General features: G+C 40.4%; 2 protein-coding genes and 1 long non-coding RNA gene across 4 annotated transcripts; all 3 read left to right on the forward strand.

Moving 5' to 3' along the window:
• Positions 1-1314: 1314 nt before the first annotated feature.
• On the forward strand, positions 1315-4992 carry LOC116330479 (DNA polymerase III PolC-type-like). The gene is made up of 3 exons (XM_031752826.2): positions 1315-1552; positions 1689-1740; positions 4100-4992. The coding sequence occupies exons 2-3, from the start codon at positions 1689-1691 to the stop codon at positions 4633-4635; spliced, it is 588 nt and encodes a 195-aa protein (XP_031608686.1). The 5' UTR covers positions 1315-1552; the 3' UTR covers positions 4636-4992.
• A 785-nt stretch (positions 4993-5777) lies between these two features.
• On the forward strand, positions 5778-8203 carry LOC116330483 (protein PML-like). The gene is made up of 2 exons (XM_031752830.2): positions 5778-6020; positions 6933-8203. The coding sequence occupies exons 1-2, from the start codon at positions 5948-5950 to the stop codon at positions 7571-7573; spliced, it is 714 nt and encodes a 237-aa protein (XP_031608690.1). The 5' UTR covers positions 5778-5947; the 3' UTR covers positions 7574-8203.
• Positions 8204-12011: 3808 nt separating this feature from the next.
• Positions 12012-15244, forward strand: LOC120440903. Of its 2 annotated transcripts, none has more exons than XR_005613613.1 (3): positions 12012-12175; positions 13330-13446; positions 14322-15244. It is a non-coding gene; the product is annotated as an uncharacterized LOC120440903 (long non-coding RNA). The 2 variants fall into 2 exon arrangements; XR_005613614.1 differs by lacking the exon at positions 12012-12175 and adding an exon at positions 12246-12701.
• The last annotated feature ends 317 nt before the right edge of the window (positions 15245-15561 follow it).

Here is a 15561-nt window from a genome sequence, read left to right on the forward strand (position 1 = left end):
CAGGTCTGGAGCAGCTCAGGTGTTTGTTAACACAATGTGAAGGAGGAAGGGGATCGACAGTGGTCTTAGATAAGCAATGAGCTGCTGTGCATCAACCTGCAAAGGTTATACATCTATGGTCCAGTGAGAAGGATTATTCACAACTGAAAAATGGTCAACAGAACAGTAATTTCAACCCAAGGTCTGATTTATAAAAAAAAACAAAACAAAAACAAAACAAACAAAAAACATGGCAATACAGCCTGAGGAGGTTTTAGTCAGTCACTTCAAGGTCCCCAGCCCAAATCACCATCCCCCCCGCCAGCGTGCCTGACAGTTGGTACGAAGTGTTTGTTATCCTGCATTTAATTTTCTCTAAATGTAGCTCTGTGCATTATGGCCAAACGTCTCCGCTTCGCTCTCGTCTATCCAAAGGACATTGGTTCAACAACTCTGGTTTGCTCAGATGCAACTTTGCAAACTGAAGAATACCAAAGTACTCTAAAGTGTGAGTCAAGTGTGTCCAAGGGTTAATGCTTGGAGAAAACTGGGTTGTGCAACAGGACAATGGTCCCAAGCACAGCAGCAAATCTACAAGAGAATGTTTGGAAATGAATGGATCAAGGTGCTGCAATGATCCAGTCAAAGTCCAGATCTCAGCTTGACTGGAATGCTGTGTTGGCGCCTTAAGAGAGCTGTGTACGGATGAAACACCCATAAAGCTCAGTGAACTGAAACAGACTAACCACTGTGAGAGCGGGCCACAATTTCCTCACTACTCCGTGATAAAGTCACACAGTAAATAATTACTTCAAGTTACTGTTTCTGAGGGTGTCTCTACAAACTTTCACAGAACAGCAGAGGGGCGTGTGAAAACGTTCATACTGACTGTAGGAAATCATGAGCATCCCTGGTTGGTAGAAGGTGGTAACAAACTTGAGCGCAAGATAAAATAAAATACGGGGGGTTTTGTTGTTGTTTAACAGCTTTTTAAAAACTTTTTATTTCAAGTGAATTCAAAATCATTACGGTCACACTCTACTTTTTAAAGTTTCGTTTAATAATATAGCTTTTTTAAAAATATGAATTTGTTTATATTTGTATTTTGTGTCATACAGTCACTTTATTTTTCATTTATATAACATAGGCTATTCAAATCTACGGTTTGCCAGCCGTGACACCGGAACAAAAGCCGTGTGTCATCTAGCGGCTCAAAAATGAAAGTGAACGAACAGCAGAGAAGTTTCCACCTTTACCGAGAAACGTGCGTGTGCGTGCGTGTGTGTGTGCGTGTGTGTGTGTGTGTGTGTGTGTGTGTTTCTACCGCTGGCACATTCACGGACGTTCAGAGCGGGCCGAACGAGCAGGAAGGAGACTGGTTAGAAGAAAAAAAAAAAGAGTTTCTCTTCCACTAAAATGAAAGCAGGGCGCAGTTTTAAGTTGTGAAATGTCGTGGCGGGGGTTCACCTGCTGGGCCCTCCCTGAGGAGTCCACATAAGTACATTTATCTCTCCAGCTGACTTCACATCTGTCACAAGGCTCAGCAGACTTACAGCAACCTGCAGACTGCACGGTGAGTTCAATACACGCTCTCAGTGACGGACTACAGCTGTGACTGAGTGGGCGGCAAAATTAACTTTAAAAGGGTTCAGTTTAAACACTGACTGTTGTTGTTTTGTTGTTTTGTTGTTTTAATTTTTCATCTGCAGATGGCTCAAGACAGAACTGTCGTTTTCTTTGACCTGGAAGCCACTGGATTAGGTACTAATCTTTAATAATATAACTTTTCTTGTTGTATTTTATTTTATTTTATGTTATGTGATGTTATGTTATGTTATTTTATATAGAGCTTTTTTGGAGTAAATTTTTTTTTTTTTTAAACATCTGCCTCATTGGATGTCAATGAAATGAAAGCAGTAGTTACATGTAGTTGCAACTTTGTGCATATATTGCCTAATATTGCATTCACCAATTTACCAAAACAGCATTACAACACGCTTTAAGCACCAAAACATCACTTTATTTACTTTATAGACAGCTGCTGCTGTACTTAGTTTTTTGTTTTCGTTTTTTTTTTTTTTTTTGGAGGGGTGTGCGTTTTTGTTGTTGTTTGTTTGTTTGTTTTTTAAATTTACTTTATGGAACAAACTTCCTAGATAGGTGTCGGTTGTTCTGGTAAAGCCACATGAAAAGCAAATGCTACTGATATTATCCATCATGTCTTCACAACCCAGTCTGAAGGCTTTACCTGCCAACACACGCGCACATCATGTAGAGCCCTTACTGTACGCGATAAGGAGGGTGGTAGCTTCTGTTTTTACTGGTGTCTAATCTTACACTTGTCAGCCTTCCGTTTCCTCAAGCTCTCTTTGAGGGATTATAATAAGAATTGAGTGTCAGGCAGCTTTAAACCAAAAAAACCCACAGAAACCACGGCTGTGCCCACGTGCTAGTATCATACATGTTCTGCATTATATGAACAGTACATTTAACATTAAATACACACTCGTGTTTCAGCACTGCATGACTCTGCAGTTAATTTGAGAAAAAAGTTCAGCAGATTACTCAGTGGAAACCACAGCGCTGTTCAGTTAGGAAGTCAGTCAAAATTATATTTCCTGTCATCGTTGGGACACAAGACGCACCATAGATGAAACCAGATGCTGATTTCGTTTCTGTGATTTGAGCTAGCGTGGGTGTGAGAATGGCCTCAGAGGCCAGGCATGTTGGTGTCACACGTCTTGGCAGGAGTCCATTAAAGAGAAGCGTGTTACTGATGTCAGTATAAGCGGGATCAGCAAACAGCCCCACCTACCCAGGACAAAAAGAACAGCATGAGAGCTGAAGATTAACAACAGCAGCTGATGATATTTTCATTTTCACTGTAATCTACAAATGGGGAGTGATTATCTGTTATCACTTCCTGATAACAAACATTATGTGTTTATGTAATAGGGTGGAAGATATTAGGCCTCCATTTGCTGATAACTAACACCTGATTCTCATTTTGTATTTAAAGAATACGAGAGGGTTTCCCTCCCTCAAAACTGCTGCTGCAACACCTTTAATACACTTTGACATCCATGTCAAATGTTGTAAGAGGCAGTCACAGCAGGTTAAGAATCCTGAATGGAAATCTATAGGGGTATAGAGTTGTCAGTAAAATATGTTTCAAAAATGCACACGCTGCCCCAAAATAATTTGTGTATTTATTTATGTTTAATACATCTACCAGCCATTTTTAAGGCTGGGTAATTCTCCAGTGGACTTGCATCCCTCTCTATCTGAAAATTCAATAAGCTGTTTTCCATCATCTTCTGATACACACTCAGTCGTTTCAATCTGGAAGCAGCCCTGAAATGTGAAGGAAAAACTGTTCAGTTCACAAAATAGAAAGAAGCGTTATCCCTATCAGGTGTAGCATCCTGAAAGGTGACAGAAACTATTGTCCAGCACAACAAAGAGAATGTTCGAGCCCCAACTCCTGCACAACTGTACGTCTAGGCACCTCTCCCATTTGTTTGAAAACTAATCACACAAAAACTTAGAAACCAGAGAGCATGCTCTGTTGCATCCTCAAGACTGTGTGTTTGCTAGTGCTGTGCGATACTGCAAATTTTGGTATCGATCCAATACCAAGTGGATTAAGAGCAGTATTGCAGATACTGATACCTTTAACTTATAAGGGGAGCTTATGTAGGTCAGAGCAGTGTGTCATGATTTCTTAGCTGAATCATCATAAATTTGCCTATTCCTGAGTACATTTTAATGAACACCAACACAACATCGTTGGGATTTGAACTACATACGATTGTGTTAGTATCGATCCAATACCAGTGTTGGTATCGATACTATTGATATTGCGATTGATCTGCCCACCACTACTGTTTTCAGCATTTCTGTCAACCCATCTGAGGAGCAGATGTTAAGAGTGGTGTGAGATTTCTCATCTAAGTCTTGACAAGGATAGAAATTATTATTAACATTATAACCTGACAAATTATTGCTTTTAAATGGAAAGCTACCATCCTGTTCATGTTGCACTGCTCTTTGCAAAAAGACAGTTCTGTTATAACTTGTGGTTTTCTGTTTTTCCTTTTGTCTCATCTTCTGTTTTCAGACACCACGGTGTGTGACATCATTCAGCTCGCTGCCATCTGTGAAGACAAGATCTTTAATGTCTACATCCTCCCCCGCCAGCCTCTCACAGAGAGCGCAAAACGTGTCACGGGTTTCACCGTCAGCAACAACCGCCTCTTTCTCCGCGGGGTTCCTGTGGACACCATCCCTCTTGCCGAGGCTCTCACTAATTTCATCGCCTTCCTGCGCTCCTTCCACCGTCCAGTGCTGCTGGCGGCCCACAATGCAAAGCGCTTCGATGCACCTGTGCTCACCAGGTGGCTGCAGAATTGCTCCCTCCTGCAGCAGTTCCAGCAGGTGGTGTCTGGGTTCCTGGACACCTTCTTGCTTAGCAAGAACCTGTTTCGTCTGAGCAGTTACTCCCAGGAGTTCATGGTCCGGCGCTTCCTGGGAAAAAGCTACAACGCTCATAATGCTGTGGAGGATGCCAGAATGCTGCAGGAGCTGTACAAGGCCTGGAGTCCTACCACATTTAGCGTCTCCAATTGTACCTTCAGGGCAGTCAGGGTGTATTAACAAAATGCTGAAAGAAATACATGAAAAATGATCAGACAAAGCAAAAATATTCTATTTTAAAGCTGACCTTTTATTTGCTGTTATGTTCAGGTCATTGGACAAACAGGAACAAAAGAAATGGAGTAATGTGTGGTCATAAGTTATCAAGATTTAACTTATTTACAGTTGAATGTAGTGTAATGTGTCACATGCAGTGCAATCTTCCTTTTCTGTTTCCCTTTGAGCTCATTGATGCCTTTTTGTAGCCACTGTGGACCAAAATGCAACGGGTCTGCAAAATATTTTGTTTTTTGTTTTTTTTAAAAAGAGCATTACCCACATCTTTCTCAGCCTTAATAAAAGATCTGCTACTACAAAGTGTCTCTCTGTGGTTTCTAAGGTTTCATTGATTCTGTTTTATCCCAGGTTTCTATAAGAGCAGGAAATGACACCTTTAAACTGCACCATATCCTGTCTCAGCTGACTCTTCATGTCTTGAAAACTGTATATGCTAGACTGCTAACAAAGAGACAGACAGACAAGCATATGGAACCAATTACACACGTCTTCTTCTCTAGAGGGCATAGTTGTGACCCTTGTGCTTGCTGGTTAACACAAATGATTATATCAAAGATTAATTTATTTTATTTTTTTTCTATAATCAGTGGTGGAGCCCAACATAGCTAGTAATTTGTATAGATGACTTGCTATCTTTTTGTCTCTTATAGACGGGAGCATTGTACCTTTATTCAAAATTTTGCATGACACGCAGAAAAAAATCAATATGTCAAACAAATATATCCTCCTTAGAACCAGCCTATTCACTTATGTCCTCTGTAACGGACATTTGTTTTTGGTCTATATCATTTGACTTATTTAAGCTACCCTAGTAAGTCCTGATGTACCAAATAAGGACATCCTGGGGTTTCTATTGACATCTCATGTGTGTGGGTGGCCTCTTTTAGCTCCAAAGAGGAAGAAATCGCACACAAAAAGTTAAATGGGAAGGTTCTTTATTTCTCGGTTTTCAGGAGCAAATTATACCTAAGCGTGCGAGTTTTTATTTGTGTTTTTCATGTATCTTCATTGTATGGTCCAATATGGTCCTTTTCGTCGAGGCTTTTGTTTTGAAACTTTCAAGCTTCCGGTCGGTCACTGCGCAGGTGCTTTAAAACATGGCGGGGAAAGCTTGATAGATTCGGTGTACAGTAGAACTGTGTCGACCAAATGTAATGTTTTGTCGCTAAATACTTTAGGCCAATGACGATAGTCTGTTTTGAACTTTTTAGCTAACCTCTCTGTTGCTCTCACTAACGGAAGTTATTTAGTCGTGATGCAAAAAACTGAGGAAGCTGAAGGCGCTCAACAGTCGCTGGTTTTCTTTGACCTGGAGACGACTGGACTGGGTACGGTCATTCTCTAACTTTGTTTTACGTGACTTATTATGACCGATAAAACTGTATCATGATGATAATGTTGTAAACTGCGGTTAAAAGTTGGAAAGACACACGGTTGACCCACTCAGCGCACCGTGCACACAAATGTATGGAAGATAAATGGAGCCAAAATATTCAATAGCTCATTTGTTTGTTTGTTTGTTTGTTTGTTCTTTTTTGGGGGGGGGCGGGTTTTGTTTTTGTTTTTTTTAAAAACAACTACAACTATTAAATAGCATCTCTTCAAATGTAAATTGCAGGCTTGCAATGAATATGCTGTTTATTTATTTTATAAATATGCTATTTTTTATTGTTTTTTTCATTTTCAGCGACATGACAAAGAGACAGTGAAATTTTTATTATTATCATTATTATTATTATTAATGAGGTCATTTTCCCAGAAATTCTGAGAAGCTTTCATTAACAGTTCAAAAAGTGACAGATCTTGGCAGGAAAATGTGCAGAAGAGCATCTCTGAATGCACAACATGTTTAACCTTGAAGGCTACAGCAGCAAAAGACCACTCCTGTGAGCTAAGAACAGAAAATTGAAGCTATAATATAGATTTGGACTGATATTTGATGATTTAAAAATCATATTCCAGTATAATGGCTGAGTTATTTATTCTTTCAAAGACAAAACCCAAACGGATTTCCCTCAGGTTTATTATTTGGAGTTATTTTTGTACTCATTTATGCTAAGCCCATGTCTGCTGCAGGAAGCTGCACAGTGGAAGACAAACTGTGCAACATCAACAATTGTTAACTTATTTGAGGGTGTTTTAAAATTGCACATTTCTGCTAAAAAAACAAACAAACAACTAGATCTACAGGTAGTCATTTAAATTTGAAGCACATGAAAGTTCATGTTTTCTTTCTCTAGATCCAAATTGTGAGCTCGTCCAGCTGGCTGCGGTGAGTGGAGGCCACTCGCTGAACCTCTACGTCGTCCCTCGCTGTCGAATGCAGCGAGGAGCTTCCAAGGTGACCGGCTTCAAGGTCCACAGGCAGAGGCTGTACCTGCACCGGCAGCCTGTTCTCACCAACTCCCTCAGAGAGGTGCTCGTCTCCTTCATAGCTTTCCTTCAGATGCTCGGACGGCCTCTCGTCGTCGGCCACAATATTCGCCGCTTTGATTGTCCGCTTCTGGCTCGCGCGCTGGATGAATTTGGTCTCAGAGCAGAATTTGAGTCCTCGGTCTCAGGTTGCGTTGACACTCTTCCGCTGTCACGTGAGGTACTGAGGGACTATGGCCTGGAGAGTTTTCGACAGGAGAACTTGGTCAGGGAGCTGCTGGGTGTGAGCTACAAGGCCCATGATGCTCTGGAGGACGTGCGGGCTTTACAGGCACTGTATGATGTTCTTCGGCCCAAGCCGGAGGTGATCTGCAGGCACAGATTTACTCTGGACACCATGGACGACAAAGCAGCTGCCAAAGTGCCCTACAGACTACCAGGACAGCGCCCCCTGTGGGAGCACTTTAAACAGACCGTGACGGTTACGGAGGATCACAACAGAACCTGATACAATTTTAAATCTACCATTTATTATCTGAGATTTAAGAAATTAATAATAAAAGAAAATAAGTAAACATAACGAAAGTCTGTACACTGGATATAAGGAAATAAAACTTTATGGCACTTTTCTAAAACACAAAGAAAGTTCTTATTCAGGAGTAGTTTTAGGTTGTGGCGGCAGGTAAATGCATAGATTTACTGAACATGACTGAAGATGTTGCCGGTTGCAGCTGATGATTTGGAGCTTTTAGCATACATCATCTTTGTTTCTGCCAACGAGCAGGCAGGTCGTGTTCATTGTGTTTTTTCTTAATATACAAATGTCTGTTTGTGGTGTTATAAATGGTCAATCCATAGGGAGTGGAGGGTAGATTTTAAAAACTCATCATTGACCCAGCAGCTTTACTTTCGTTATTATTTTTTTTTTTCAGTATTTCATATTAATTTTTCCAGCATAGAAAACCCCATCAACGAACAAATACAGCTCAAGCGCTGAGATAATAGGACAGGAAATAGCACAATAATAATAATCAATACAGAAATACAAAAAAGGGAAAAAAAATACATTAAAATTAAAAACTACCAGTATCCATAATGAATTAAATGTCATGAATATGTAATAAACAGGGAAATTGCAGTGCCATGGTACATGTTTATATAACGTGAGCTTTCTCAAGGTGATTACAAAACGGAGTCCAGGATTTTGAGAAAACATTTGCTGCAGGTGTTTGTAGGTATCAAACTTTTTCCAATTGAATGACTGATAACATGTCATTGAGCCAGACACGGAAGGAGGGAGGAGCAGCGGACTTCCATTCATTTAGAATAAGTATTTTCACAATCATCATTCCGAGATCAATTGGCACCCGCACAGTCGCAGGGATAGTTGTGGAACGTACACAGCCAAAAACTGCAATTTCTGGATTGGGTGAGATGGAGATCCCATAAGCTTTAGAGTACAAATCAAATATTTTGGACCAGAAATTGGTCAATGAGGGGCAGTGCCAGAAAGCGTGAGCCAATGTGCTCTCTGATATTTTACATCTGTCACATATGGGGAAGTTGAAGAATAAATTTTGTGTAGCCAAACCTTGGAGTAATGTGGCCGATGGACAATTTTAAATTGTATTAATTGATGTCTGCTGTTAACAGAGCAGGAATGAATTTTTGATAAGGATTTGTCCCACACTGATTCTGATATATCCATGCCCAACTCCTCCCTCCAAGCGTCTCTTATCCTGGTAGTCTGCACTTCAATGCTGTCATCAAACAAATGTACAATTGTAGAAATCAGATGTTTGGAGTAAGGAGGGCTAAGGAGCACATTAAAAAGGTTATGTTCATTTGGAACATCTTGGTAATTCTTCATATTGGATTGCATAAAAAGCCTGATTTGTAGGTAACGGTAAAAATGTGAATGCAGTAAATTGAACTTTTGCTTATGCTGATTAAATTATGCAAATTTTCCATCTATATAAAGATCTTTGAATTTGGTTAAGCCCTTCTCCTTCCAAACATAGTAGGATTTATCATTCCAAGAAGGCAAAAAGGCATGGTTATCACATATTGGTGCCTGCACAGAGGAGTTTGGCAGTTCAAAAAAACCTCTAATTTGGTTTAAAATCCACAAAGATTGTTTCGGAACAAACCCCAGTTTCTTAAGACTCAGCCCTCCCTACTTTTGAGAAAAGCAGGGCCTCTAGAGAGGAGTCCTTTACAATGTCAGCCTCCATTTTAACCCAAAGGGGGGTGCTGGAATTACCAAGATCTGGGGATGTCTGGTGCCAGAAGGTCAATGCGCTCAGATTTGCAGCCCAGTACAAATGTTTAAATATTGGTAAACTCAGACCTCCCTCCTATTTGGATTTTTGTAGATGTAGTTTTGAAATCCTAGGATTCTTGTTGTTCCATATGTAAGAAGTAATAATTGAGTCCAACTCCTTAAAGAAAGAGGAAGTGAGATAAATAGGAAGATTTTGGCAAAGATACAGAAATCTAGGAAGGGATACCATTTTTATGGAATTTATACGACCGACCATGGATAGGGGAAGAATTTTCCATGACTCAATGTTATGCTTTAATGTTGATAAAATTTCAGCAAAGTTCAAGCTAAAAATTAATTTGGGATCTTTAGGAACAGTTAATCCAGGGTATGTGAGATGGTCGTTAACTATTTTGAATGGAACATTACAAAGAAAACTTGGCAAACAGGTTTTAGATAAAGGCATAAGTTCACTTTTAACCCAATTAATTGTGTATCCTGAACAGAGATGGGCAGTAACGCGTTACTTGTAACGCGTTACTGTAATCTGATTACTTTTTTCAAGTAACGAGTAATGTAAGGGATTACTATTGCAAAAACGGTAATTAGATTACCGTTACTTTCACGTGAGGAACGCTGCGTTACTGCGTTACTAAAACCGTGATTTTTTTGCGAGAACGTCTCATGACAGTGACGTAAGCGAGTGCGACGTTCGTGACAACAGCTGTCTGCAGATCATAATATATCGAGTGCAGGACAGAGTGTAGCATGCAGCGTTTAAAGCGTGGAAGTACTGACCTTATTTTGAGTTTGATTCCATAAAAAGTGACAAAAACATTAGCATCCGTTGTGCGTGGGAAGAAAACTTCTTTTTACAGCGAAAAAACCCCCTAAACTTCCAAGCAAGCACCGAGTGTACTACGACTGTAATGGGAAATTCACAGAGAAACTCGCGGATTCTTCCACTGACCGCTGCGGCACACCTGCACCAGGGTAAACCTCCTCCGCCTACCCCAGTCCTGCTTTACAGGTGAAAATAGAGCAACAGGACCGCTAGTCTTTGATTTTATTTATTTTCTGCTGTGTTTTACTTGCATCTATTTGAAAGAGTGAGTGTAAACACAAAAAAATATTTTATTTTATGTGCTGGAATGTGCAGAAAATAGGTTTAAATGTTAAACAAATTTCTTCCAGTCAGAGAATGTTGCATATAATTAAATTTTTGCTTGATGCATAAAGTTAAAAGATTAAAACTAATGAAACAAGTTTTAAAAAGAGACTTTTCCATTTGATTACATTTTGTATGATGGATTATGCAGAAAAAGTAGAATTGGGCTGAAAGATCTATCGCTTTATCACCTATTCAGGTTGTAAATCGTGTTTTTAAAAAGTAACTAAGTAATTGATTACTTTTGAAAATAAGTAATCAGTAAAGTAACGGGATTACTTTTTGGGGGAAGTAATCAGTAATTAGTAACTGATTACTTTTTTCAAGTAACTTGACCAACACTGATCCTGAAATTTTGCCAAATGAGGTGACCAAATTAAGAAGGGATGGTACAGATTCTTTTGCATTACGCAGGTATAGTAGTACATCGTCTGCATACAAACTAATAACAGTTTCAACCCCTCCAACCAAAAGCCCTTGTATTTTTGGATGTGCTCTTATCTTAATCGCAAGGGGCTCTAATGCCAGAGCAAACAGAGCAGGGGACAGGGGGCAGCCCTGCTGAACAGAGCGCTGCAAAGGAAATGGCGCCGACCTCTCTCCATTTGTGAGAACTGAACAGATTGGATTTGCGTATACTAATTTTACACAAATTATAAATGTTTCACCAAACCCAAACTTCTGTAGTGACTCGAACATATAAAACCACTCAACCTGATCAGAGGCTTTGTGTGCATCAAGAGCTAAAATTGCTGCTCCTCCCGAACTACCATGGTCAGAATAGATGGTGTTGAGAGGACATCTAACATTGAAAAAAAAAAGAAAGTCTGCCAGGGATTAATCCCGTTTGATCAGGGTGAATAATGGAGGTCAAGTACTTGTTCAGTCTAGTTGCTAAAATTTTGGTTATCACCTTTCGATCAAAATTTTGAAGAGCAATTGGGCTGAAGTTAGCAGGATCAGAGTCATCTCTGCCTTTCTTCAAGATTAACGAAATATTTGTTTCGTACAGAGTTTTGGGTAGTACGCCCCTGTTTTTAGAATCACGCACCATCCTAAGCAAGAATGGAGCAAGACCATCACAAAATTTCTTATAAAATTCTATGCCAAAACCGTCAGGGCCTGAAGCCTTCCCAGATGCAAATAACTTAATAGCAGCTACCACTTCTTGCAACGTAAAGTCCGAATCGAGTTGATCTCCGGCAGCTTCATTTAGCCTAGGCAGACTGAGAGAATCCAAAAAGTCATTTAAAGCAGATTGTGTTACATTCAACTGGGAAGAGTACAATTCCTGATAGAACTCTCTGAAGCGCTTATTAATTTCTATAGGATTTGTTGGAAAAGCACCCGATTTGGATCTTATTTTGTGAATTGCTCTCAAAGCTTGTGTTCCTTTTAGTTGTTGCGCTAGCAATTTACTGGGTTTGTCTCCTATCTCAAAATGTTTATGTTTCAGCTTCAATAGTAGATTGGTAACCTGGTCACTCATAACTGCATTGTATTCGTATTTGAGTTTTAATATTTCTCTGTAATCCTCAGGTGATTTAGACCATTAGTACTTTAATGATTTCCGCTGATCGTTTCCGTGTAAATCTTAGCATTGCGTTACCCGTTAGGCTGAAAGTTTCATACTGCCATATTTTCGGAGTAACAAAATATTTAAACGGTCTCAGATCATGGTGAGTATTTGGAAAAAATATTTAATGCGAAGCCTATGATGTGGAAAGGCTAGCAAGCGTAATTTTGCCCATTGTGTTATACACGGGTGCTTACATCCGAGTAGTGTTGATCTTTTCTGAGGTCCATGGGTTTATCCAACGAGCAGCTAAGTCACCGTTATATCTTTAATTTTGTGTGCAACATCTTAATGCAAAAAAAAAATCCCAAATCAAAGCAACGAAACATAAACTAAACAACAAAAAACACAATGCATTTTTAAGCTCTCTCTGCGTTCACAGCCTCTGCAAATGTCAAACTTCCTCACTTTAGCTGATGCTAACCAACATTAGCGCTTACGGTTCGTATTTAAGCTCAACTGTCAGCCCTTCACTTTTGGTGCCGACAACATTTTGAGCATTTTCTACAGTTTGTGAAATGGTCGTCATTGGCATTACATGCCAGTAGTGTTCGCTAACTGACTTTACCGGGGATTATATTTATTACAACGTTACTGCGTGGAAGTGGTCATAGTGTATGCTTATAAAAGTGAGTGGTAGGTGTTATTAGTGCGACTTTTCCTTTAATTAGTTTTCCCACCGGAAGTAGAGTTGTTTATGCGACGTGTCCTGGCCCGCATCCTTAACGCTACATTGATGTAGAGAGTCTCTGACACGGCTGTGCTCTGCAGCCCAGACACCCTGCTTATCTGTGATTCGGCCAGACTGGTGTTGAACTCCTCCAAAGGCATGCGCGGGGTTAGGTTAGTTGGCTGTAGGTGTGAGTGGTTGTCTGGGTCTCTCTAATAACCGTCCAACAGCCTGGCGACCTGTCCAGGGTGTACTTTTGCCCTATGACAGCTGGAATGCACCCTGAATAAAATAAGTAGGAGAAAATGAATGATGTTTATGAACTGTAGTTAATGTAGTCAGACAATAAGTTACCGATCAACAGGCCACAAGTCTTGGTCCAGAAGCATACTAAGATTTAAAAACTAAAATGTTGGCACTGGTGTTTGAAACAGTATACTGTCAGTAAGACTGGAGCAACTGCACACAACTGGAAACTAATAACTAGAGTAGCTGAGTAACATTTTGTTACTGCATCCATTTAGCCAGGTAATTAGCATGTCTACATATATGTCATTTCTAATGTGGTTCTATGTGGTATGTTGTAGGACAGTGAAGTGTCTGACACTGACTATGTACCAGTGCCTGAGAACACTGGTATGGAGGGGGGAGAACGCACCTCTTTACTGCATTTGTCGGAAACCAGACATCAACTGCTTCATGATGTAAGTATATATCAGTTTTATATTTGCAGTACGTGCAGTAGGGCTGGGCGCTAGCTTCATCAATGTTATCAGCGATTTTTTTTTTAATGAAGATCTTCTATTTCAAGAAAACTACCAATAATGATATCCACAGATATAGAAAACAATACCGTAACATTTTATTGATGCTTGCAGTTTGGAGGCAGCAGTATTTGCAAGTGTAACTAAATTCCAGGCATTTTCCATCCTTCTTTTCCCATCAGCTTTTTTCTAATTGTCAGTGTGAACCAAGGTGTCAGCAGCAGCATTATAGTGCAAAAGTAGTGAACCAGCATATATCAAATATAACCACAAAAGTAGCCCAGTTAGTGTTTTTCCTGGAAATTTTAAGTGAAAGGATAAAGTAACTGCTTAACACTTTAGTTTAACAATGATTAATGAAATGTAACGGTGTAACTCATCAGCAGTCTGCACAGTATGGTCACATATTAAAACTGAAGAATATTTTGTACTTGTTGTACTGTTTCATCATGGGTCCAGTTTTTACCCAGGTGCTTAAAGCCCTCCTTTACCCTCATGTAAAGGAGGGTCATGTAAATTAAAAGTGTCTCGCTAATCTCAGTGTCACCAAAATATCTGCCCTACATGTCAAACAATGACAGAAGTTGAAACAGTAACATCACCTAGCAGCTTATGTTAATTAGTGCTAACGTTTTGTTTGCTGGCTAACATTGCTATTATTATAGTCACAGTTAATTGACTTTAAATAGCTTTATTTCAAAAGTAACTTTACAATTTCACACCCATTTAGCTGTGTTATCTGTACATGCTGTATAGGTCATAAGGCGTGCATTGATCATTTTTATAATCAGCCTCTTATCTTTTTTCCACCACAGCCTTTGCCATGATAAATTGGTCAGTTTACAACCAGGAGCCGTACACCTTAACCTCAGAGGCCAGGACATCCAGGGGCAGTGTGAACACACACTTCTTTAAATGGGATGCAAGACGGACTATAGAGGGCCACCCCCTCGCCAGACAACCAAGTGCTGTCCCTGTCCACGGCCAGTGTGAGAAGGACTCTCACTAAAGTCAACCCACACAAAGCTGCTGGACCAGACAATATACCCGGACGTGTGCTCGGAGCTTGTGCTGACCAGCTGACTGATGTCCTAGCGGGCATCTTTAACATCTCCCTGAGTCAAGCTGTTGTGCCAAGTGCTTTAAAACCACCACCATCTTACCTGTACCAAAGACAGCTACAGCCTCGCAGTTCGAAGACAATGGACGATGCGATCTCATTGGCACTCCACCTAGCCCTATCACAACTGGATCAATGCAACGTCCACCTAAGAATGCTGTTCACTGATTTCATCTTAGCATTCAACACCATCATTGCCCAGCAGCTGATCGGCAAGCTGGACCGGCTCAGACTTAACACCTCCACCTGCAACAGGATCCTGGTCTTTCTTACTGATGGACCCCAGACAGTACAGGTTGGAAATATAAGATCCAACACCATCACACTGAGCACAGCCCCCCCCCCAGGGATGTGTGCTGAGCCCGCTACTCTTCACGCTGCTGACCCACGACTGCACCTCCAGCTCCAACATGTGATGAGTCAATGTTGTGATTGTTTGTGATTTATGTGGGACTCCTCCCACCAAAGGATGGCTGTGGGTTTTTTGTTTCTCTTCTCTCTCTCAGGTGTGTACACCTAGGTGTGTCTTACTGGAGTCCAGCGCCTGCTGAGTCATTGGGTGGAATTCATTCCTGTTCTGGGATTGAATAGTTGGTTGATCACCCCAGTAGTGATGACAACCCCTGGTCCCTCTCTCCTAGCCTCCACCACCCAACAAACAGTCTGTGCTTCCAAGTGTTACTTAGTGTCTTTGTCTGAAAACTTAATAAATTGTTAACTGTTGACTCAGTTTTCTCCTGTTTTTCACTTAGAAGGTCAGGTAAGTAAATTGTCTTTTGGTTGGATTTTTTTTTTCTTTTTTAGGGACGCTTAGGAATGTTTAGGGATTTGTTGTTTGTTATTTTGGCATTGCTCACTGCCGATGTAAATAAATGGCTGCATAGCACTTTGAAAAGTACTCTGTTTTTGCTCTTTCTTGGGTGGTGGGTGAGTGG

Source organism: Oreochromis aureus, linkage group 7 (genome assembly GCF_013358895.1).
Source record: "Oreochromis aureus strain Israel breed Guangdong linkage group 7, ZZ_aureus, whole genome shotgun sequence".
NCBI classification, from domain to species: domain Eukaryota; kingdom Metazoa; phylum Chordata; class Actinopteri; order Cichliformes; family Cichlidae; genus Oreochromis; species Oreochromis aureus.